At 41.3% G+C, this 24,752-nt stretch overlaps 1 protein-coding gene and 1 non-coding gene across 6 annotated transcripts in view; both read right to left on the bottom strand.

Moving 5' to 3' along the window:
• MAK (male germ cell associated kinase) overlaps nt 1–17,301 on the bottom strand; it is a 54,308-nt gene extending 37,007 nt beyond the window's left edge. For 3 of the 5 annotated variants that reach the window (XR_009492477.1, XM_059880397.1, XM_059880396.1), the window contains exons 1-5: nt 17,093–17,241; nt 9,576–9,908; nt 4,996–5,050; nt 3,606–3,727; nt 1,431–1,510 (exon numbers count right to left, since the gene is read on the bottom strand). Coding sequence is in view for 4 of the 5 variants with exons in the window: in XM_059880397.1 (XP_059736380.1) it covers nt 1,431–1,510; nt 3,606–3,727; nt 4,996–5,050; nt 9,576–9,676 (358 nt within the window). In the remaining variant the exon portion in view is untranslated. The other 2 variants (XM_024983661.2, NM_001046415.2) reach the window with 2 other exon arrangements.
• On the bottom strand, nt 12,766–12,838 carry TRNAE-UUC (transfer RNA glutamic acid (anticodon UUC)). Its single transcript has one exon. It is a non-coding gene; the product is annotated as a tRNA-Glu (tRNA).
• Nucleotides 17,302–24,752: the final 7,451 nt, after the last annotated feature.

The raw sequence follows: 24,752 nt of genomic DNA, 5'->3' as shown, positions 1-24,752 counted from the left end.
CAAGAAATCTAAACCAATTTTATTACTAGCCTAAAAAATAACAGTAAAATACAAAGCTCTTTACAAAAAAAATCAAAAGAATTCATGAGGCTTTTGATTTTTCACACCACACTTGCTTCCATTAGCATAAATTAACGCATGCAAAAATCAAGAGTTATCATGCTGACCAGAGTTTTAAAATGGATTGAAGATAAGGAATCCATTACAAACAATTAAAATAGTATATATCCTTAATTTTAATTAACAAATGACTGACTTTTACCAATCAATTGTAGTAAATTATCATGGGTTTTAGATTTTGAAAGACCTTAATAGCTTATATAAAACTGGGAATTCAAGAATGTTCTTACAAGGTTTATATGGAATTCTGCATGGCATTTTTAGAAAATTCTATTTATTTCCTGTAGCAGTTAAAAGAGTAAAGAAAATATCAGATGAAACATGAAAGGAGACTAATAATGGTGAGTTTTGAATGCTTGTGCTCAAAATGCAGCAATGGTAGCATAAACTTTTCTAATTTAATATCGAAACAGCTAGTGATTCTAAACATTCATTAAAAGTTTTCATAATAATCATATTAACTTTTCAGGTGAAATTATTTTGGTTTGATAAAGATGCAAAAAACAATATCAGTTAAGATTAACATAAATAAGAAATTCATAAAAATAAGAACAAGCACTTGATTTAATTTCTTCAAGAACAGAAATAACTATTTATGAGTACTAAGAAAAACTAGAAAATACTATAGCTTGGGTGGCTTTAACCTAGTTAAATGTTAGTAATTGGTCATGATAGATCAAAGCATTTCAACCTTTTCCAAAAGAAGAACCTTATAATTTTTTTATTTCCATGGTAAAATTAGGTGGAATAAGGTAGCAGGGTGGGTTTATGATGACTGAGACTAAATGCTGGTGATCAAACTGCTAAAAAATTCTGATATATAGAGGACGATGCTGCTGCTGCTGCTAAGTTGCTTCAGTCATGTCCGACTCTGTGCGACCCCATAGACCGAAGCCCACCAGGCTCCCCCGTCCCTGAGATTCTCCAGGCAAGAACACAGGAGTGGGTCGCCAATTCCTTCCCCAATGCATGAAGTGAAAAGTTAAAGTGAAGTCACTCAGTCGTGTCGGACTCTTAGTGACCCGGTGGACTGCAGCCCACCAGGCTCCTCCCTCCGTGGGATTTTCCAGGCAAGAGTACTGGAGTGGGTTGCCCTTGCCTTCTTTGATAGAGGAAGATAATTATAGGTTATAGAAATTCTATTTTATTTAGAATTGTAGAAATTCTGAAGTTTTTAAATATGTCATTTAGTAGGCACATACTCCAAAGTTGTAGTTATCTAACATAATATTATTTATTTAATAATAGCTTCCATATAATTCCTATCCATAACTGATGATAATCTAAAGATGTAGGGATATGAAACCTACCATGTTTATGGATAAATGCCAGCCCCTGCAATATCTGATACATAATATTTCTGATGACAGACTCAGGGAACAACTTGTTTCTGTGAAGAAATGAACAAATAAACAGTAATGTAATTCAGTTTGTAAAAAGAATGGTATATACTGAAGGTACAGTCATAGAATCAGACACAATGTTTTGTACACGGGTCTTCAGCTGAAATGGAAAAGGTTACTTGAATAGGAAAGGCTTGTAAATTAATCCTCATAAACAATATTTCAGGAAGTTAAGCTACCAAAAACAGTGTCAAAATGGCACTTACCCTCAAATAGCCCTTTTACCATGCACAGTCATTAGTACTTTCGTTTATACTTTTTTCTTTCTTTTTTTTTAAATTATGAAAGTATGATAACACATTTATAGGAGACTTGGAAATAAGTTGTACTTTTATACTTGGAAATAATATTCTAAACAATATCACTTTTATTTCCATTTAATTTAGAAATCCAGAATAGAATCATGAAATTCCAAAGCTGCCTCTTTTTCAGTGCTCATTTGCAATTGTATTAATTACTTCCACCAAAAGGTTTATATATTTTTTTAAAATCAGATGAATATATTTGTTATATTTATATGTACTTAATTTTTTCTTCAAAATTATATCTCAACGTATCTTGTTTATCATCTTATATATTTAAAAGAGCATAAATTATTATTCAAAGCCAAGATTACCCATAATCATACCACCTGATGAAGAAACTATATTGATTTTTCAGTATTCTAATCCAGTCATAATTCACATGTATAATTCTTATATAAGATGTCAGTGTTACATAAATATAACTTTGGTTTCTGTTTTTATGGGGTCGCTGAGGGTCAGACACGACTGAGCGACTTCACTTTCACTTTTCACTTTTATGCATTGGAGAAGGAAATGGCAACCCACTCCAGTGTTCTTGCCTGGAGAACCCCAGGGACGGGGGAACCTGATGGGCTGCCGTCTATGGGGTCGCACAGAGTCAGACATGACTGACGAGACTTAGCAGCAGCAAGCACTTTCATAATCTTCATAGTTATCACTTCTAATGGCTACAAAATAACTACATCAGTATTATCCATTATAATTACCAACCTTTTCTCCCATTGATAGTTACTTATTTTAAATAGTTCAGAGATAGGTGAAGCTTTGTATAGTCATTTAACAGAATATTCTAACTGTGGTCACTATGGGTATTATGTATCAGCATTAAAAAGAAAACCTGTAAGTGGATAAATCAAATAAGAAATGTATCACCACTAAAATTACAACTACATATAAAGCACGCATGCCTGCATACAGGAGCTAGGAAGAACTTGAGAAAAATAAACACTGATTTGAGAGGTAGAGGTTTTCTTTACTTTTAACTGCTATTAATGTCATAATGCTATCAGCCTGGAAGATAACATATATTCAGTATTATTCAAAGAAGGAAAAATAGGATTAAATAGGATTTCTCAAGTTCATCCTTAGAACTTGAGAAAGTGTGTATGTGTGTGTGTGTGGGTGGAAGAAACACAGAGAGAGAAATCAGCATCAATCCACTGGGAAATTCATCTCATATTTTAGGATCTTTTGCTGAACGCCTCTGGCTTTAAAGACAGGCAAAATGGACATTAAACTCCAGATGTGATCAGTAGCTACCATGAGTTGTTTCCATGCTCATGGCACATGACTGAAAACTGCCCTTGTTTAGAGATTCTGTCCGTATGTTTAAAAGGAGAATTTTCCTGGTGTTGTAACACGTTGTTGTCATTCACTTAAGCATTCTAATGAACCAGTTTATTAGGTCCTTTCTTAAAAGCAACTTCATTCTTTCCTCCATTCCTTAATTAACCTTCACAAGATGCATGGGAGAGCAAGGTAGATGCTCTTCTCAGTTTTGCCCAAGGCCAGCTTTATTACTGAGTATTAAACTATAGATTTTGTTTCAAAAACTATAGATAGTGTGTTTATATGAAATATTTATCTTGACTTCTAAGAGATTACAACAGAAAAATGATGGTTCTTCTCCAATTAGACATTATCCTTTCATAAAGATAACAGCTAATTTAGAGCTACCCCTTGGACCTGTATATTGCAAAGTGGGATATATTGAAGGGCTCCTAAGGGACTGAGGGAGGAGACAGTAAGGCAAAACTTAATTTTCATAAAGACATACCTGTCTTTCATTAATTGATAGAGGTTTTCTTTCATATATTCAAATATAAAATAAAGATGGTCATTTTCTCTGATAACTTCTTTCAGTTTGATCACATTGGCATGATTAAGTTTCTTCAGAGACTGCAACAGAGCAAGTAAATATGAAAAATTCTTAAGGCAAAGGTACCGAATCTAGCAAAATCTCATCAATGCTAGATAGGATAATTACATAATTTTTCATTTCTTCTAAATTCATTAATGAATTATGTTTTAATACCTATAATACTTTACACATCTTAAAAACATCTTAGAACACCTATTAAGAGTAAGCAGAAAGGGCTTCCCTGATGGCTCAGGGGTAAAGAATCTGTATGGGAACCAGGAGACGGAGGTTCGATCCCTGGTCTGGAAAGAGCTCACGTGCCAAGGAGCAGCTAAGCCTGTGCAGCATGACTACGGAGCCGGTGCTCTGGAGCCCGGGAGCTGCAACTACCGAAGCCCGAGCACCCTGGAGCCTGTGCTCTGCAACGAGAGAAGCCACCGCAAGGAGAAGTCCATGCACCCACAACTTGTGAGGAGTCCTCACTCGCCGCAGCCAGAGCAAGCCCGAACAGCAACAAAGACCCAGCACAGCCAAAAATAAAGAAGTAAAATCTTAAAGTAAGCAGTGATTGTTTAAGGAATGAATATAAATGCAGAAATAAACTAGGTCAACAGTAGCTATCAAGCATTTCAGTCTGTCAACTTTTTTTTTTTTTCTTGGTCATTAAATAGGTTTAACCTCTCTTCTGACTTAACTGTGTGCAATTCCATGCAAAAGTCTCCGAAAATGCATCCACATTGTACACATAAAATATAAAGAAATGGTATGTGGTAATTTAAAAAATTATCTTTCCTTTGATAGTATGAATTAAAACGCTCTTTTAAAAGTGAGAGTGTACTTTCACGGCTATATTTAAAATGGATAGCCAGCAAGGACCTCCTGTAGAGCACAGGGAACTCTGCTCAATGTTATTTGGCAGCCTGGATGGGAGGGGAGGTTTGGGGGAGGATACACATACATATACATGTATTTCTGTGGCTGAGACCCTTTGCTGTCCACCTGAAACTATCACAACATTGTTTGTTAATCCATACAAAATTAAAAGTTTAGAAAAATAATAAATGGAGATCACTGACATTAAAAAAGTGAGTGTACTTTCAAATGTGAGGGTACAGTTATTTTCTGCTCTCCACTGACATTCTGATGAGAAATTAGGAAGATAAAGAAAAACATAAGAAATAGAATTATCTTTGGTCTGCTTCCCACAGAGAACGAAACAGTCTCCTTAGCTACCATCCTCGGAAATGAGAGACGTGTGAGGTAGAACTGAGGTCTTCTCAGGTTCTTTTCATCTCTGGGGTTTTACCTTAACTTCTCTCAAGTTCATACATTCATCCCAAGAATAGAACTTTCTCTTCATTCTGAAATTAAAAAAGAAAAGTTTAGTGCCTGGGGACGGAGGGTGTGAAGACACAAATTACACTGCTGGCTTTCCACTCTATTATTAGTTTGCTTCAGGCAAGCTGTGTATCTGTCTTCCCTCCTCCTTAAAAGCAGATCATCTCCATTCTGTGCATCTCAAGGCCACTTCCTGCACGCTCATGACTATGTCACTTCTTGGACAAATTACCTAATGACCCTCCATGCCGCAAATTCCTTAGCTATAGCGTAGAAACCGCTGCATAAGAGAAGCTTATTGTAAAAGGCTTAGGTAAGGACTTAGTAAATATTAGATGTTCCTATTTTTACCAGTATCTGTGAAAGTGAAAGTGAAGCTGCTGAGTCGTGTCCGACTCATTGCGACCCCATGAACTGTAGCCTACCAGGCTCCCCTGTCCATGGGGTTTTCCAGGCAAGGGTATTGGAGTGGGTTGCCATTCCCTTCTCCAGGGGATCTTCCCAACCCAGGGATTGAACCTGGGTCTCTCACATTGCAGGCAGACGCTTTACCATCTGAGCCAGCAGGGAAGCCTCACCAGTATCTGTGGTTGGCTACAATGAGAAAAGAAGGGCATCACTGCTATTATTCCTAAAATACTCTTAGTGAATCCGAATTTCACTTATATGTATTCAGGTGCTAAAAATTAAGGGCTTACTGACTTACCAAAAGATACTTTTCAGTACTATAGCCATAAATGTCTTGCTGAAATGAAGAAAGTCCAGTGCTCAATTTGAAATAAAATACAAATCAATTCAAATATAGTATAAAAGTATTTTCATCAAGTGGTCAGATCCATCCAAAACTGTACATATAATCTCTATAATTCTTAAAAAATAATTATAGAATTTTTAATCCAACCTTTAGAGGCTAGTTAACATATTCAAGTTCTTTTTCAAAATTTAGTACAAACTGAAATGTTTATTCTGAAAAATCTGTACTAGCTGCAATCCACATTTACTAACATGCTACTTTCTCCTCAACAGTTACTACTTCTTATCAATACTACCTTAAAGTGATACAGGTATCTATATGCAACAAATATAGAAGTTTCTTCACAAAACAATTATCGCAATTTCTTAGACCAATTTAAAGAAATTAATTTAATTGTAAGAAGTTAAACCAATTTGTTAGAATTCCTTTTAGACTCCCTGCCAGCTTCTCTTCCATTTATTTATTCATCCAACACCTACTACGTGCCCGGATGATGAAATCGGGGATGGTTACCGGTGCTTCGCATCTCACAGGAAATCGACTTTAGTTAACACAAAATAGACATACAGATCAGCTTTGAGGATCATGAGATAAACTGGCCAGGCCTCAGGCCTTTGTGATGAGGCAGTGTTTCAGATGAGGCCTGCAAGACAGAACGCACCAGCCAGAGAAAGACAGCTAGAAAGAGCTTGGCTGGTTAGAAGAATGGAGAGAACTTTCACCTTAGGCTGATTCTTATTCCTTGAACGCCAGAAGCTGGCTTTCAGGGCTCTGAGGTCACCTTTCCTGTTCTGCTTTTTCTCCCATAGCACTGACCACTTTCTTATGTACCATATAGTTAAATTATTACGTTTAGACCTTGTCCCCTCTCCTCAAGCACAGCAGCAAGCTCTCTGAGGACACCGCCACCTGCCTGATCAGTTTTTGAGACACAGTTTAAGTCTCAATAGATATTCACTAAATGGTGGCTTGATGGGTTTTGAAACCCACAGGTGGGGCTCCTGAGGAACTGTCCCACAAACAGGAGACCCTCTGGAATGGAACTGCCTCTCAGGTCTTTAAAGGACACAGGACTTAATAAATATTTGTTAATTTAATGAGGTGAGAGGGTCTTATCACCAGCCCCTAGAAGGACCATGGTATAGCTTTTTTTTTTTTTTTTTGCTTTTTTTTTCCTGAAATGGCAGCAGATACTACAAGGTTTCTTACCAGTGACCTACAGTAAAATTTCCCGAAGGAAAATCTCTCCTGCTTCTAGGCCTTCATACATGCATATCCTTCATACGTATCCTTAAAGCCTGGCTATGCTTCCCTCTCCTCTTGATAGCTTTTTCTCATTCTCAAGATCTCATTTTCTGTGGGAAGTCTTACAAGATCATACCATGAGACCCAACCCTCATTCTCATTTTCTTATCCCTCTCTCCCTAGAAGCATTCATGGATTTTATTCATGGATTTTATTGTAAATCTTTCCAGTCCTTTTAAAGATATTTTTGCACATAAATTTATTTGTATGTAATGAAGTATTTTTGTGAATTTACATAATCACTTAACCTATAACTAAGAATGATTTCATCTCATTTTGCCTGATAGTTACACCCCGTTTATTACTTTTTTCTCTTATTGCACCAGTTAGGGTCTCCAGTACAATCTTGATCAGTAGTGGATACAACAGGTATACTGGTCTTAAAACCAACTTTACGGGAAGTACCTGTAATATTTCACCTTTCAGGTCAGGGAAATTTATTTTTATTCCCGTTTTTCATTTCAGTTATGTAAGCATGCTAAGTCACTTAAGTCGTATCCAACCCTTTGCCCATGAGGCTCCTCTGTCCATGGGGTTCTCCAGGCAAGAATACTGGAGTGGGTTGCAGTGCCCTCATCCAGGGGAATCTTCTCAACCCAGGATCAAAGCCACGTCTCTTAAGTCTCCTGCACTGGCAAGAGGTTTCTTTACCACTAGTGCTGCCCGGGAAGCCAATTCATTATACATTTACTTACTTGATACTAATGGCTATTTGACAATACTTTATAAAAGGGTTTCCTTATGTATGTAATATTTTAGATCATGATATTGTAAAGTTTTTAACATTTGATAAACATTTGTTAAAGCATTTAAATTTTGGATGATCATCCTTTGGTTGAAGTGGTAATCAGTTTCCAAGACTTGTTGCAGTGGAAGCCAGCTACCGTGTCATGAGAACACTCGAGTGATGATCTGTAGAACCCCATATAGAGAGAAATTATCTTTATATAAATTTATCTTTATATAAAAAGAAATTTGGACAAAGAAATATGCATCAAGGGAAGCTGATGTGGGAGGCACATGGAGAGAAAATGCCATCGATAAGCCAAGGAAAAAGGCCTAGGAGAGATCCCTTCCTCCCAGCCCTCAGCAGGAACCAACCCGGCTGACACCTTGACTTTAGACTTGTAACCTCCCAACTGTCTCAATAAATCCTTACAGTTTAAGCCAACCAGCCTGTGCTTAAACTGGCACATACAGAAGTCCAGTCTGAGCCACACTGTGTCCCCCCAAATCCGAATCTTGAAGTCCTAACCTCCCGGTACCTCGGAGAATGACTGCATTTGGCGATAGACCTTACAGAGGTAATTAAGGTTAACTGAGGCCTTTGGGGTGGGTCCTAATCCGATATTACTGGTGTCCTTATAGGAGGAGGAGATTAGGACCCAGACATACACAGACGGAAGACCAGGTGAACACACAGGGGAGAAGAGAGCTGTCTGCAAGCTGAGGAGAGAGGTCTCAGGGGAAACCAAGCCTGCCAACAGCTTGCTCTCACACTTCCAGCCTCCAGACTGTGGGGAAATAAATACGTAGCTTAAACCACCCAGTCTGGGGTACTTGGTGAGAGCAGCCCCCAGCAAACTGACACAGCGAACCAGCTTGCAAGTGCGTACTCAGGCCCTGGTCCAGCCTGCAGACAGACGACTGTGACCTTGGCCGACCTCTACCAGCACCGCAGAGAGACCTGGAGCCGGAACCACAGCTGAACTGCTCCTAAATTCCTGACCCACAGAAACCATGAGTTACTAAATGTTTCTTCTTGTCTTAAATCACTAAGCTTTGGGGTAATTTTTTTTTCTTACATATGACATATCAAATACAGTAGATTAAAGAAATAATTAATAAGTCCTCTGTTTCATTGGTAAGCTTGGGGAAATACCATATGCCATTCAGAACTGTTGGATATTATGAATACCATCTGATTTTGAGGCCTGTTGTTTTAAAGAAATAATAGGCTCTACTCTATACTCCACTTTAAGTGCTCTAAGCATTACCTTCAGTCTCAGTTCAGATTTATCATGCAGAAGAAGCAGAGCCCTAAATAGGTAACTAATAGGAAGCTGCTGTGTAACGCAGGGGGCTCAACCTGGTGCCCTGGGGCAACCTAGAGGGTGGGATGGCATCGGGAGTGGGAGGGAGGTGCAAGACAGAGGGACCATATGCACACTTATGGCTGAGTCATACTGATGTATGGCGGAAACCAACACAACCTTGTAAAGCAATTACCCTCCAATTAAAAATAAATACATTTTTTTCAAAAAGCAGAGCCCTTATATTTCTTGCTGGACAAACCAGAAAATTAAATTCATATACGTGGGGACCAGCAGAACTCCTTTTTTGCAGTGCTGTCTCCAGAATGGCATTCCACGATGGCCTAACAAGTGTGGGGTCTGGACCAGACTTCTCTCTGCGCTTGTATACGTTCTCAAGCAAGCAAAGGAGAGGAACAGAAAGACGGGTGAACGTGGCAGGGCCGCCCGTGGTACCTTTTGATGGCCACCAGCTCCCCGGACTCGTTGCTCTTGCCCATGAGCACGCTCCCGTACGTGCCGTCCCCCAGCTGTCTCATGGTCGTGTACCGGTTCATCTCGGAAGAATGATGCAGTGCAGGCTGTCCACGGGAAATAACGTCTTTGTTGTATATAAATATAAATGCGTCTTTTATTTTTACTCGTTTCTGCCCTTAGACCGTTGTTGCTACACTGGTGACAGGCTTTGTCATCATTAAATACAAGTTCTTCCCCAAGATTCTGTAGGTTCATAAGATACAGCAGTAAGGAATCTGGCAAGGAAACGGTGCTTCCATTCTTATGAACACCCTGTAGAAAAAAACAACAAGAATAAAAGGAGTGTTAATTAAAGAATCACTTCCAAAAATGTACTGGTAACCTAGGAAAACTGTAAGACAAAGACTAATTGTTAAGCACGTGCCAATAAATCACTTGTGCCATGTGGAATGACGTTCACATATGATAGACTGATGAAAATCACTGCAGAATGCATTTATTAATACATGGTACCATGTAATGAAACTGAACCCAATAAACACTGACTTAATGATGTTTGTGATTCCTTTTTTTTTTTTTTAACTGACTATAATAGAATCTATGGGCTTCCCGGGTAGCTCAGCTGGTAAAGAATCCGCCTGCAATGCGGGAGACCTGGGTTCAATCCCTGGGTTGGGAAGATCCCCTGGAGGAAGGCATGGCAACCCGCTCTAGTATTCTTGCCTGGAGAATCCCCATGGACAGAGGAGCCTGGTGGGCTACAGTTCATGGGGTCGCAAAGAGTCGGACACAACTGAACGACACAGCAGCAACAGAATCTATATGAGTCCACATCAGACTGTGGAAAATCAGATTCTCCACTCTATCCATTCTTAGAATCAATTTTTGCATCGTGTTTAATTTGGACCACAATCCCTTATGTGAAATTCCTGGGCCAGATGTGTTTGGGATCCAGGTACTTGCGTATTTTAGAAAAGAAATAGAGAGTTTCCCTGCTGGCTCAGGGGTAGAGAATCCACCTGAAACACGAGACGCAGGTTCGATCCCTGGGTCAGGAAGATCCCCTGGAGACGGAAATGGCAACCCACTCCAGTATTCTTGCTTGGAAAATTCCATGGACAGAGGAGTCTGGTAGGCTACAGTCCATGGTGTCAAAAGAGTCAGACTTGGCTTAGCGACTAAACCACCAACCACAGAAAAGCAGGAGGGTACATAACATCTCCCAAAGAGCAGCTTAATGTGCCTGCGCAAAAATATACGAGAAGAACACTAAGCAAAGGAATGAAGACCGTAAGTGGCCTCACATCATTCGGGTCGTATTTTATTGCAAATGAATTTCCACAAATTAATTTCTGAAAATTCATCTTTCAGAGCTTTGTGGATTTCAAAACTACAGAAAAGGGGTTGTGGATGTGTATATATTAGAAGGGTACAGGTTTCGATAGGTTCTGATTTTATTATCACAATTAAAAACAAAACAAAACAAAACCGAAGCACATAAAGCCATAGTACCTCCTTCATTATAACTGTGTTCAATAATCTCCTCCCACTCTTCTGTCTCAGTTCAGCTTTCAAGGAACAATTTCTCATTTCATACCTGTTTATCATACTTATGTTGCTTTCAAAAATCTATCCTCCTGCTACAAGGCTGTATTCTTAGCTGCAGAAGGTAACAACGTTTGGCACTATGGAAGGACATAGTCTGTTTTAAAATGCCTTTTATAGGGAATTCCCTGGAGGTCCAGTGGTTAGACACTGTGATTTTGCTGTCAAGAGTCTGAGTTCTATCCATGGTTGGGGAACTAAGATCCAAAAAGTGGTGTGGTTCAGCCAAAAAAATAAAATTAAAATGCCTTTTATAATCTGATGCTTCAATCAGTGATTATTTTTCTTTCACTGTAGCACTACTTCCACAAAATAAAATGACAGAAATTCCTTCTCTATTAGACGCAGAACTGTAGGAGCAACAAGAATATATTGTAATTGTCAAAGTACCCAAGGCTTCCAAAAATAGGCTTTTCTGCGGAAGCACAGCAGACAAGTGCACTGAACGACGCGGTTCCCTTTATACGGGACACATTTGTCCACAGGAAGCTCTGGAAGGACCTGTGGGGCTTGTAAATAACAGGAGTGTGCTTTCATTTGTCATTTATTTTACTTCATGACAGATAGCAACCCCTTCAAAGGCGCATGAGTAGTTTAGGCCACACTAACTCTGTGGCCAGGATCTTGACAAAGAGATCTCCATAGTAAATTCCATTTCTATTTAGTGGTTCCTTCATCTGGAAGAATTGATGCCTTTGAACTGTGGTGTTGGAGAAGACTCTTGAGAGTCCCTTGGACTGCAAGGAGATCCAACCAGTCCAGTCTGAAGGAGATCAGCCCTGGGATTTCTTTGGAGGGATTGATGCTAAAGCTGAAACTCCAGTACTTTGGCCACCTCATGAGAAGTGTTGACTCACTGGAAAAGACTCTGATGCTGGGAGGGATTGGGGGCAGGAGGAGAAAGGGACGACAGAGGATGAGATGGCTGGATGGCATCACTGACTCGATGGACGTGAGTCTCAGTGAACTCCAGGAGTTGGTGATGGACAGGGAAGCCTGGCGTGCTGCAATTCATGGGGTCACAAAGAGTTGGACACGACTGAGCGACTGATCTGATCTGATCTGATCATCTGGCTCAGTTATGTCTTAGCAAATGGTTTCAACAAATGCCAGCAAATGCTTCCCCATTTGCCTGAAAATGAAGTTCTTTTGCAAGTGGTCTTTACATTATACATAGACACAGGTTCTAAACACGAGGGCATTAATATAGAGAAAGGCAACATCCCCCTGCACAGTTCCTGACTGTGTATTTGGTTTCCTTAATTTTTCCATTATCTAGGTAAGGAAAGATAATTTTGAAAGCTCTTTGGGGGTTTGTTTGGTAATACCTGTTTATCATTCTTATGTTGCTTTAAAAAATTTATCATCCTGCTACAAGGCTGTATTCTTAGATGCAGAAGGGGTTTGTTTGGTGCTATGATTAAACAAAACATAGGCTATAAAATGTATTTCTTCTGATCATTTAGAATTTTATTAAATCAGCATTTTTCAGTTTATTGTCAGATGTTAAACTGCTTAACACTCTTTTTTTTTTGGCTGCACCACATGGCTTGCAGGATATTAGTTCCCTGACCAGGGATGGAACCCAGGGCCTTGGCAGTGAAAGTGCCAAGTCCTAACCACTGAACCACCAGGGAGTTCACCTACTGTTTGCTTGACATTCTTTTCTAGCTTCACTATTTAAGGTCTTTTAAGGAAATGTGCTCTTCAGAGGTTTACCAATTCTTTCTGGTTAAGTAACAATACAGAGAATAAATTTGTCCAAAAGGCCACAGTGTTCATCATAACAGTAACAATGTACAATAAAAAGGCAGAGGGATTAAATGACCTAGGATCGATCAAGAGAATCAGTGATGGAGTTAGTCTAATAGTTGCATTAGCTTGAAGCTGTTTGGTTTTTCAGTGCGGTCCCCACCTTCTAAACAACCCATCCTTGCTAGCTACTACAATCACTGATGCAGTAAAAGAACCACCACTCTTCACTCCCAAACCATGTAGAATCTAACCCACGATGAAGGCTGCCCACCCCCACCACCCACTAAAGATGCCTAACTCCTCACCCCAACACGGCAAGATGCTATAAACAACCTGAAAAGTACACAGAGGTCTCCCCACCCCGACTACGCCGTGGGGCTAGATCTGGCTCATGCCGATCTCCTGGAAGGACACTGAAAAATTAGGCCAGAAACAGTGAAGGCGGAGTGAGTGAGTGGGGGAGAAGGGAGTCTACTTGGAGTTTGTTAAGAAAGTTATTATTTTTACCCCACCCCCAAGTTACTGAATTAAATTTTAATGGGATAAATAGCAGCATCTTTTCTTTGCAAATCTGCTGTATATGCAACAGATTATTTTCATGGTAACACCTAAGCGAGGACAAACATTGAGGGTCTAAGAGGTAGGCGGTGATTATAGGCACTCCTGCTGCTGCTGCTAAGTCGCTTCAGTTGTGTCCGACTCTGCACGATCCCATAGATAGCCTCCCACCAGGCTCCCCCGTCCCTGGGATTCTCCAGGGAAGAACACTGGAGTGGGTTGCCATTTCCTTCTCCAATGCATGAAACTGAAAAGTGAAAGTGAAGTCACTCAGTCGAGTCCGACTCTTAGAGACCTTAGAGACTCTTAGAGATGCAGGACCTGATGCAGTCCTGCATCAGGACTGCAGCCTACCAGGCTCCTCCGTCCATGGAATTTTCCAGGCAAGAGTACTGGAGTGGGGTGCCATCGCCTTCTCCGATAGGCACCTCTAGAAAGGGACAAAAGATAAAGGAGTGAAGAGGGAGCTGCCCAGGTTGGGAGAGAATTTCAGAGGTAAGGGCTGCCAGAAACGTGGAAATTTCACCTTGCAATGGCTCAACCACCTGCAAAAGTGGAATAAACTGCCTCTTTCTCTTACACTGTAAAGAGCATCAACCATAACACCACCAATACTATTACAGCACAACAGACCACTGATGCCTTCCTGCTCCAGCTTGGAAGCCCAGCTGTTTGTTCTTGTTTTTGTTTTGGAGTGGCTGTAATAGAAACCTCACTCCAAGTCTTCCAAAAGAAAAAACACTGGAAACACAGTTTGCTTCAAGTGCTATAGCATAGGATACTCATACTCAGGGAAAAATAAAAGAGGTACACGGCCGTTTCTCGGCTTCTTTTGTTTGAGGGGGTGAAGATTATGGGAATCATGTGGATTTTAAAAAGTCTGATGTGTGGTTCCAAGACAATTGGAGTTTACACAAGTTTACATACTATGCTCCCAAACAAAGCATCAGAAAGGTCTCTTTTGAGTCATTTTAATTACAAAGTAAGCAGTTGTCCAGGGTGAGAAGCTGACCATTCCAGCTATCTCCTTATCCCCCTGAAAACAAGGATAATGGCCCAATGTAGACAGGCATAGATGTATAAAGGGTTTTTAAAATTATTCCCATGTACCTACTCACTGAGGGGCTTTCCAGGTGGCGCTAGTGGTAGAGAACTGCCAATGTAGGAGACTCAAGAGATGCAGGTTCGATCCCTGGGTCGGGAAGATCCCCTGGAGAAGGGCACAGCAACCCACTCCAGTATTCTTGCCTGGAGAATCCCATGGCCAGAGAGCCTGGCGGGCTACAGTCCATAGGGTCGCAGAGTCAGACATGACTGAAGCGACTTAGCGTAGCACAGCACAGCACCTACTCATTGATAGCACATAAACAACTGTTTATTAGTGTTCTTATCAGTGTAGCATAGGAAGATCCTAAACTGATTTACTAGTCAAAAAGCAGTATATGTTATTTAAAAGACAGACTGCCTATAGGCCCCCAGTTCACATTCAATGATATTTCTCTGCAAACTACGTATATTCTTCTTTGTTTTTGTGTTGTTCAGTTGCTAAGTCGTGTCCAACTCTTCGCAACCCCATGGAGCACACCAGGCTTCCCTGCCTTCACTATCTCCCGGAGTTTGCTCAAATTCATGTCCTTTGAGGTGGTGATGCTATCCAACCATCTCATCCTCTGTTGCCCGCTTCTGCTCCTGCCCTCAACCTTTCCCAACAACAGGTCTTCTCTGTGGACCCCTGGAAGCTAATTCTGCAAAATAGGGGTGTATTAATATGATTTCTTTTGCACATGAATATTTCCATGTATATATTTCAACATGGATGCAACAAGGCATAACACAAGTAAATGTAATTTAACTATGATCCTCAATTAATTTAACAGAATTGTTAGGAACTTGGAATTTTCTACAATCAAGCTACAGTACTTTCTTATGAGTTATACACACCTTATATTCTGGTTTAAGGAAAAAAAAACATTTATTGAGAGGCTCAATCACAGGCTTACATTATATAAATACTCTTACCATTTCTCTCCCATTCTAGTTGTCTTATTTTTAGCTAAGTGCACAACTCCTGTAAACTGGAGCTTTATTCTCAACAGCTTCTACCAGCTAATAAGGGATTTAGAAAGGATTAAAGACGATTAAGAGAGAGGGCAAATGGAGGGTAAAATCTGTGTCTGCCCAATCACTGAGCAGATAACCTCTGCTCCTCTTCAACTTGTTGTGGTACAATCTGCCGTAATGTTATTACTCTAAGGCTGGAATTAACGTTTGTTTGTTTTTAAAGTAATGCCATAAAAATCATTACGTTGTTTAAAAAGCAAAACAGAAAAAGTTTTCAAGCCAACCAAGTCATACGTTTACAGAAATTAAAAGGGGAGCTTTTGCAATGGGAAAACAAAGATTTTGTGTTTTAAAAATAAAAGCATGGTGCTCTGTGCTAATATTCACAAACTGTTTTTAAAACGAAGCAAAACCAACCCCCCCCCCAAATAAATAAATAAAACCCTTCCCCAACAGATGGATCAAACACCTTTGCCCAAAGCCAGCTTCTGCCTTGCCCAGGCAGAAGGTAGCCTCCTTGGGCGGAGAGAAGGGTCTCTCCTTTTCAGGTCACTCGGTCACTCGGCAGAGATGGAGGTTGGGAGGATCGGGACGGTAAAGACAGGCCAAAAGGCTGGATAGTAACTTTTGCCTCCATTACTATTTCGACTCTAGGGATTGTTTTTCTGATTAAAATAACTCCGGTACCTTTGACTCTATGAGAATTCCGTTACAATTAGAACAATTGCCTGATCATTTAAAAATTAAACACAATTACATACATTTCTTTCCGTTTAGAGTTGAGATTACAAACACCTTATAAAAAGCCAGTTTCATTGCCTCCCCTCCCCCGACTCCAACTCTGTCCTTAAACTAAGTGCCCGTCTTATTGCAAGTCAGGAAGCAGTTTTCGTTCCCTGACGCTCTGATTTCTGATATTCCAGCCCGCCCCGCCCCCCGCCCCCAGCAAACCAGAGCCCTTAAGACTCAGGGTGCACAGTCCCGCCGGCCTGCGGGAACGGGTGGTCCCGGGGGGCCCGTGTGTCCCGCCGACCGCACCTGCGGACTCGGCGTGGGGGGCCCCGGGGGCCCGCTGGTCCACCCTGCGCCGGGATTCCGCTTTTACCTGGGAGCGGTTTGGGATGCACGGAATTTGGACCCAGTTTCTCTTTCCTCCTTTTCCATTTTTGTAACAGTTCTGAACTCAATTCCGCTGCCTTCTCGAGACCCGGTCCCGCCCCCTCACTCCTCAAAGTAGTGTCCCCTCCAGCCCAGGCACTAAAGGGAGAAGCGGAGGTCCGGGGTGAGGGGGTACGATGGGAGACTCTAGATCCGAGGTTCGGGGGTGAGGGTCTCCGAGGCTGAAGGATGCCCACTGTCATCCTCCAACCCAGGACTGAACCCCGCCGTCTAGGGGCGCAGGAAAGTGGCCAGGGGCGCTTCGGAGCAAACCCACCGCGCTGGGAGCAGGTAGATCGTCCCCGCCGGCCAGCCCCGCCCCTCTCCGAGTCCTCCTCCCTCCAGTCACCCACCCCTACCGGTGTCCAGGCCCCTTCTCTCAGCAGAGGTCCGCCCCGGTAGGACAGGGCGCCCAGGGGACATGCCGGGCCGCCTCGCAGGACAGGCTCAGGTCGGACGGACGGTGGCCGCCTCTCTGCCCGCTCGGGATTACCTGCCTGCGCCGGCCGCTTACCTCGTTCGCTCCCTTGTGAAGCTCAGGCGTCCTGTGTGTTCCATCTCCTAGGAAACGGCGGGCGTGCGTCTGCCCCCGCGCCGCCCGCCCGCTTACACCCCGCCCATGGGGCGGGGATGAGCGGGAAGGCCCCGCCCATGGGCGCTCAGCCCGCCTCCGAGGGGCGGGGCCTCCGGGACCGCCTGGAAGCTGCTGGAGTTCTGCTCTTCTGCTATTTCATTTGGAGCTTGGGGCAGTCCTGATTACTTTTGCATTTATTTATAAGAAGTTGGGTTGTTTGCCCTTTGTTTGTTCCCACTCGTTCTATAAAGTCCTGATTCGCTGAATCTGGTTCCCAGGCTTGTGAAGAGCAAGAGGAAGCCAACTGTTCGCCTCGTAACCCTTGTATTTTGTACTGCCTGGGGAAAACTGCACTGGATTGCAATTCTTTATATTGGTCAACTTCTCAGATATATGTTAACTCCTGGGCCACACTTCTGAATTCATTTTCACTCATTCGCTCAAAGAATTTAGTCACGGTGTTCAGTTTAGTTCAGTCGCTCAGTGTTGTCTGACTCTTTGCGACCCCATGAACTGCAGCAGGCCAGGCCTCCCTGTCCATCACCAACTCCCGGAGTTCACTCGAACTCACGTCCATCGAGTCGGTGATGCCATCCAGCCATCTCATCCTCTGTCGTCCCCTTCTCCTCCTGCCCCCAATCCCTGCCAGCATCAGTCTTTTCCAATGAGTCAGCTCTTCGCATCAAGTGGCCAAAGTATGGGAGTTTCATCTTTGGCATCAGTCCTTCCAAAGAACACCCAGGACTGATCTCCATTAGAATGGACTGGTTGGATCTCCTTGCAGTCCAAGGAACTCTCAAGAGTCTTCTACAACACCACAGTTCAAATCTGCCACTGTTTCCACTGTTTCCCCATCTATTTCCCATGAAGTGATGGGACTAGAGGCCATGATCTTAGTTTTCTGAATGTTGAGCTTTAAGCCAACTTTTTCACTCTCCTCTTTCACTTTCATCAAGAGGCTTTTTAGTTCCTCTTCACTTTCTGCCATAAGGGTGGTGTCATCTGAATAGCTGAGGTTATTGATATTTCTCCTGGCAATCTTGATTACAGCTTGTGCTTCTTCCAGCCCAGCATTTCTCCTGATGTACTCTGCATATAAGTAAATAAGCAGCGCTCAGCTTTCTTCACAGTCCAACTCTCATATCCATACATTATCACTGGAAAAATCATAGCCTTGACTAGACGGACCTTTGTTGGCAAAGTAATGTCTCTGCTTTTCAATATGCTATTTAGGTTGGTCATAACTTTCCTTCCAAGGAGTAAGCGTCTTTTAATTTCATGGCTTCAATCACCGTCAACAGTGATTTTGGAGCCCAAAAAATACTGTGGTAAATCACAAGATAAATGGGTTAATGGTGAATAAACAACAAGTGATGGTAACTAGCCTCAGGTTGTGAGAGAAGGGCACCCTTGTGTTTCTACTAGAAGAAGCTCAATTAGCTAGCAAAAAGGCCCATAAATTAGAAGCATGAGACATGGGGTAGTGATATACCTGCTAGCAATTATCCATTATGTGTCAATGCTCTGGAATAATGACAGGGTAGCAGGACAGACAGTCATGGTTCTCTTACAGCTTAAAGTGAAAAAGATGGGGAAAGTATTAATAAGAAGTGTCAAGTTAGATCATCGAGGTCATAGCCCAGCTATGATCCTTACCAGGCAGTAACGAGAGAACTATGAAGAACTTTCTACAGAGGAGTGACATGTTCACGTTTGCATTTCAGAAAGATCACAAAAGCAGCAGTGGGTAAGGTAGATTTCAGCAGTGAGTCTAGAGGTAAAAGAATAAAAAGGAGGCTATGGCAATTGATCAGGAAGAAGTGGTGGATCCAACTGCAGCAGTAATGACAGAGATAGATCAAGGGATATTTAAGAGTTCAAATTGACAGGACCATGTGACTTAGACAGATGGTGCCATCCTAGCACTGGGACCCTCTGCACCTGCCCCAGGGTGGTCCCAGAAGTTTCAGGCAGAAGCCAGGGAGGGCTCACATGGAAGAGATCAAAAGACATTGAAGCCGAAACACTCAATGGGAACTTTAGCCAGGAAGAATCCCTATGGATGACTTGGATCGTCTTGAAGGGCCATGGGCCGGGTTGGGAACCTGAGACCTGGCCTGTCTGTCAAGGAGCAGCTACTTCACTGCTCTGTGTTTACACAGACTATTCAGTTCACTTCATAACTTTCACAAATAAGTCTAGAATCTGTCTTGCTTCACAGGAAGTCATAAATTATATCACCTCAAGTGTGTTTGCTTCTGTCAAAGGAATTTTTGGAGCTGATCTTTATCAATAGGTTTCTAGGTTCAGCAACTTTGTTTATGTTTTATTCACTGACTTAGATGATTCTACTGTAATACGATATATCATCAAATTCCTGCCCAAAAGGAAGTTCAAAATCTCTGAAAAAAAATTTTTTAATACTAGAGGGACATCGTAAAGACAAGTGACTATTGAAATCCAAATTTTCATTCCCACCTTTTTTCATTTATTAAAATGCAAACTTTTTGATTTGGATTGCTGTGGGATACTTGGGAGGAGGTTAAAAGTTTAAAAACTCAGAAAATCAATGCAGCTTTTTAAAGCATGAGAAGTAACTGTAAACTTCATGTTTTAAAAACATCACACATATATACAATGGAATATTACTCAGCCATAAAAAGGAACACATCTGAGTCAGTTCTAATGAGGTGGATGAACCTAGAGCCTATTATATAGAGTGAAGTAAATCAGAAAGAGCAAAACAAATATTGTATATTAATGTGTATATATATATATATATTCAATCTAGAAAGATGGTACTGATGACCCTATTTGCAGGGCAGCAATGGAGATACAGACACAGAGAAAAGACTTGTGTACACAAAGAGGGAAGGAGAGGGTGGGATGAATTGAGAAAGTGGCATTGAAGCACACGCATTACCATATGTAAAGCAGATAGCCAGTGGGAACTTGCTGAATGACACAGGAAACTCAAACCCAGTGCTTTGTGACAACCTAGAGGGGTAGGGTGAGGTGGGAGGTGGGGAGGAGTTTCAAGAGGGAGTGGGCATATGTATACGTATGGCTGATTCATGTTGATGTATGGCAGAAACCAGTACAATGTTATAAAGCAATTATCCTCCAATTAAAAATAAAGAAATTAAAAAAATAAAAGTAAAGACCGACATCATCAATAAAAAAATAAAAACACGACACAAGTCTTTGATTGGTAAGTATAACTTTTAATTGGCTCCATACAGATGAAAACTTAAGAGGTATTTATTTAGATGTTTTTATTTACTTATTTAGTTCATCGTTTTGGGCGTATTTCCCATGGCTTGCAGGATCTTAGCTGCCCAATCAGGGATTGAGCACAAGCCCTGGCAATGAAAGCCCTGAGTCCTAACCAGGGAATTCCCTTAATTTTTTTAATTCACTTTTAAAGATGGGTTTGCAAATAAACAGATAAATAAATAAAACAAAATAAAGGACTGCCCTAGTGATCCAATGGTTAAGTCTCTGGGCTCCCATTCTAGGGGGCAAGGGTTTTATCCCTGATCGGGGAAGCAAGATCCCACATGCCACACAGTATGGCCAAAAAATAATAATAATAAAGATGAATTTGTTTTAGTTTTGCCATCAGTTTTGGGGTATATTCTTTGGATCTAGGATGTAACCTTTACGCCCTAAGGCCCTTCTAGAGTTCTGATGGAAGGCCTACGGTGTTTGCGGTCCCCTCCAACTTGGTGAGACTAAGCACTACATTAGGTCTCCCTAGCAGCCAGCAGACAACACAGTTGCTCTATTTCTGCAGTTTTTTCCAGCTGTGACTTTCACAGTTTCCTTGGAGTCTTGTCTAAACAAGCACAGGTCAGGGGTTAGCCAAGAGTTTTAAAGTGAATTTGTACCCAGGTTTGGGGGACTTCCTCTCCGTGGCTGTTCTGTGGTTCCCCGGCTCAGTTTCCAGCTGCGCCCGCATCTCTAGCCTCCCTTCTCTGACAAGCCAGAAGCCCTGCGGTCTTCTGCTCTGGTTCTAGCTGCCCTGCCGATGTAGACTGGGATGCACCCTGAGGAGACACCTGACACGCTCTCTGTAGCCCTGGACGCCAGTCATCCTGGTTCTCTTCCCTCGGGGCTCCAATCCCCGTATCCCCGCCCCCTCCCAACTTCTATTTGACTTTGGTGGTTTTCCCAGGGCCTTCAAATAGTTAAGCTTTATATTTGTCCAGAGTTTATAACCGCCACCTGAAGGAGAGTTAGTTCAATACAAGCCACTCCACCCTTTCCAGAGCTAGAAATTCAACAATTTACTTTCAAGTGTTGATACTTCAAATATTGCAGAGCAATGTTGTATTCTTAAATATTCCTATTTGTAATCTGATGGACTGACATGTAGATATGTAACAGCAAAATGGCAAAATATGTGTTCTGAGCCCAGCATAGCATCAGGATTGGCAGTGGTTTAATGGTATCATCCAGGGAGTTCCCTTCTATAAACCCTCATCCTTCTACTTTCCATAAACTGTGTCATCCTCAATAATCAATTTTTCAGGGCTTAAACCTTAATTGATGTTTCTTTCAATTCTCCTTACAGGATGGAGTGTTGAAAAGTATGTATATTTTTAAACTACCTGCATGTTCCTTATCAAAGATTAGCAGCATATCCTTCGTTACATGATTCTTATCAAGACCGTGGCTGACCTAGCAGCCTCGAGGTTCTTTTGAGACTATATTTCACATTTTGAGCTCTTCATTCCTTAGGAAAATAAGCACTCTTGAAGAAGATGTCATTACATGGCCTTCTCAGAGCTTCCAATTGATAATACTTTGTAAGCCTAAAATCAGTTGAGACCCTCTGAACGTCTTAGTAATTAAAATTGACAATAAAATAATTGAGAAATAGAGCAAGAAAAATTTAGCACATGTATATATGTCCTATTTTCCAAAAATTGTATTCTGTTTAAAAATATATATTTTTCATGAAGTATCTTTTTTCAAAATTGAAGTATGGTTGATTTATAATGTTCTAGTAGTTTCTGGTATACACTGAAGTGGTTCAGAGATAGACAGCTAGATTCTCTTTCAGATTCTTTTCCATTATAGATTATTGCAAGATAGTGAATATGGTTCCCTGGGCTGTACCTTGATGTTTATCTGTTTTACATTTTGTGTCTGTTAACCCCCAGTGCAGTCACATCTGACTCTGGTGATCTCTTGGGCTGTAGCCCACCAGGCTCCTCGGTCCATGAAATTTTCCAGGCAAAAATATTGGAGTGGATTTCCACTTCCTCCTTCAGGGGGTCTTCCTAACCCAGGGATCGAACCTGCGTCTCTTGTGTCTCCTACTTTGGCAGGCGGATTCTTTACCAATTCACCACCTAGGAAGCCCTTGTTAATCCACAATTCCTAATTTATACCCCCCCACACCCCCTGCCACCCTTTCCCCTTTGGTAATCATAAGTTTGTTTTCTAAGTCTGTGAGTCTATTTCTGTTTTGTGAATAAGTTCTTTTGTATCATTTTTTAGATTCCACTATAAGCAATAACATATGATATTTATCTTTTTCTGTCTGACTTACTTCACTTAGTATGATAACCTTTAGGTCCATCAATTGCTGCAAATGACATTATTTCGTTCTTTAAAGAGTAACTGTGTGTGTTCCAAACAAAGGGATTAGTGGGTCAATGACTGTTGCTGTGTTGTTCATGAGTAACTACTAGTAATGATACTTTATATTTGAATAGCATTTTACAACCTACCAATGGCAAGTTTGATTGTATGTTGATGATTCCCAAATTTGTATCTCCAATTCTATGCCTCCATCTTGGACTCTAGACCCATATATCCAATAACCTGCTCAACACTTTACTGAGAAATCTAGTAGTTTGAACTTAATGTGTTAAAACTCAGCTCCTAATAGTCTCCTTGCCCCACTTCCCCAAAGTGCTCTCCCTTCAGCCATCCCCATTATTGAGGCAGTCTGAAGGCGAGTTGGAAAAGAATTTTCAGACACAGAGTCCTGCAGAAAGCAGTGAGTTTATTAAGGACAAAGTACAGAGTTAATGAAGGCGCTGCAGATCCAGTAGGCCGACCTCCTGTCAGACCAGTGAGACCTAACGCTTTTCATAGGTTAGTGGCCAATTATAGCCCCAAGACAAAGAAAATTCCTGCTGGCAGGTTCGTATTACGTGATTAGTTTGGGCGCTATAGGGTGACTACCATGGGTGGGCATTTTTGCCTAATTTGGGGTCAGGAAGCCTGCTAGAGATGATTGGGGGAGGGCCTTTGGCAATGGTTACAAAGGGGCTCAGTCAGTTCTGGGGGTGACCTTGGTTCTGCTTTCTGCTTCTGTGGCCTTGGTACAGGGCTTTGCACCTGTGGCCTTGAGGCAGACTCAACACCTGTCTCAGTTGATATATATCACCACTGCAAACGTCCAGTAAAAAAAAGGATAATTCATCATTCCTTACTCCTTTTCTACATTTTTTTTTTTTTGGGGGTCGCACCATGCAGCTTGTGGGATCTTAGTTCCCTGATCAGGGACCAAACCCAAGCTCCCTGCAGTAGAACCTCAGAGTTCTAACTGCTAAACTACCAGGAAAGATGCCATTTTCTACATTTTAGAATTGACTTCTTACTTACTTTAGAATTTCCCTTGGAGAGCACTTTAAGAGATAATTGTGGAGACTCAAATTATATTTATCCATTCTTTTCTGGATTACCTAAAGTAGATATATTTATACTTTTGAGAACAACTTTTACATTTGCAGTTCAAAGAATACTCTAGAAACTCTTTTGGAATGTCTGATGTTACTAGTCAGCAGCCATTTTTGATTTACGATCTATTACAAATACCTGAGAAATCCCCTTGAAATTATTTTCCTGGCATTTGCACAACGGATACAGGTCACTGATAACATTATTCTGTCACCACTTGCTACACCTTCAGGTTCAGCAAATGCTTAGTATAACGTTTCACAGATTCAAGGCATCTTGTCCTCGTTAAAGAAATGAATCTCCAGGGTCTCATGAAAATCCTGAGTCTCTCTTCAGTGTTTCCACCAGCAGTGCAGTGTAGAGCAACCTCATTAGCTATTAATACCGAAGAGTAGCAAACAAGAATTCCAGAGAATATGGTATATTTACCAGCTGAGGAGTAGACAGTCTTACATTTATGAACTTTGCATATAATTAGTTCTCTTTTCTTCTCCACATAAAATCCATTTCAGTTTTTTAATGCATAATCTTGTCTAGCCTCTAATTATACTAAATTTTGTCAAAACAAGCTAAGCTTTTATTCCATTTTATTAAAAAATTTTTTATTGGAATATTAGTTGCTTTACTTTGTTGTTAGTGTCTGCTATACAGCAAAGTGAATCAGTTATATGTCAAACCAAGCCTTCAACGTCTAAGTATTCCAGGGACTTCCCTGATGGTCCAGTGGCTAAGACTGCCTGCCCTCA

Source organism: Bos taurus, chromosome 23 (genome assembly GCF_002263795.3).
Source record: "Bos taurus isolate L1 Dominette 01449 registration number 42190680 breed Hereford chromosome 23, ARS-UCD2.0, whole genome shotgun sequence".
Classification (NCBI taxonomy): domain Eukaryota; kingdom Metazoa; phylum Chordata; class Mammalia; order Artiodactyla; family Bovidae; genus Bos; species Bos taurus.
The sequence above is the reverse complement of the archived record's forward strand: the minus strand, read 5'-3'. Positions and strand labels throughout refer to the sequence as shown.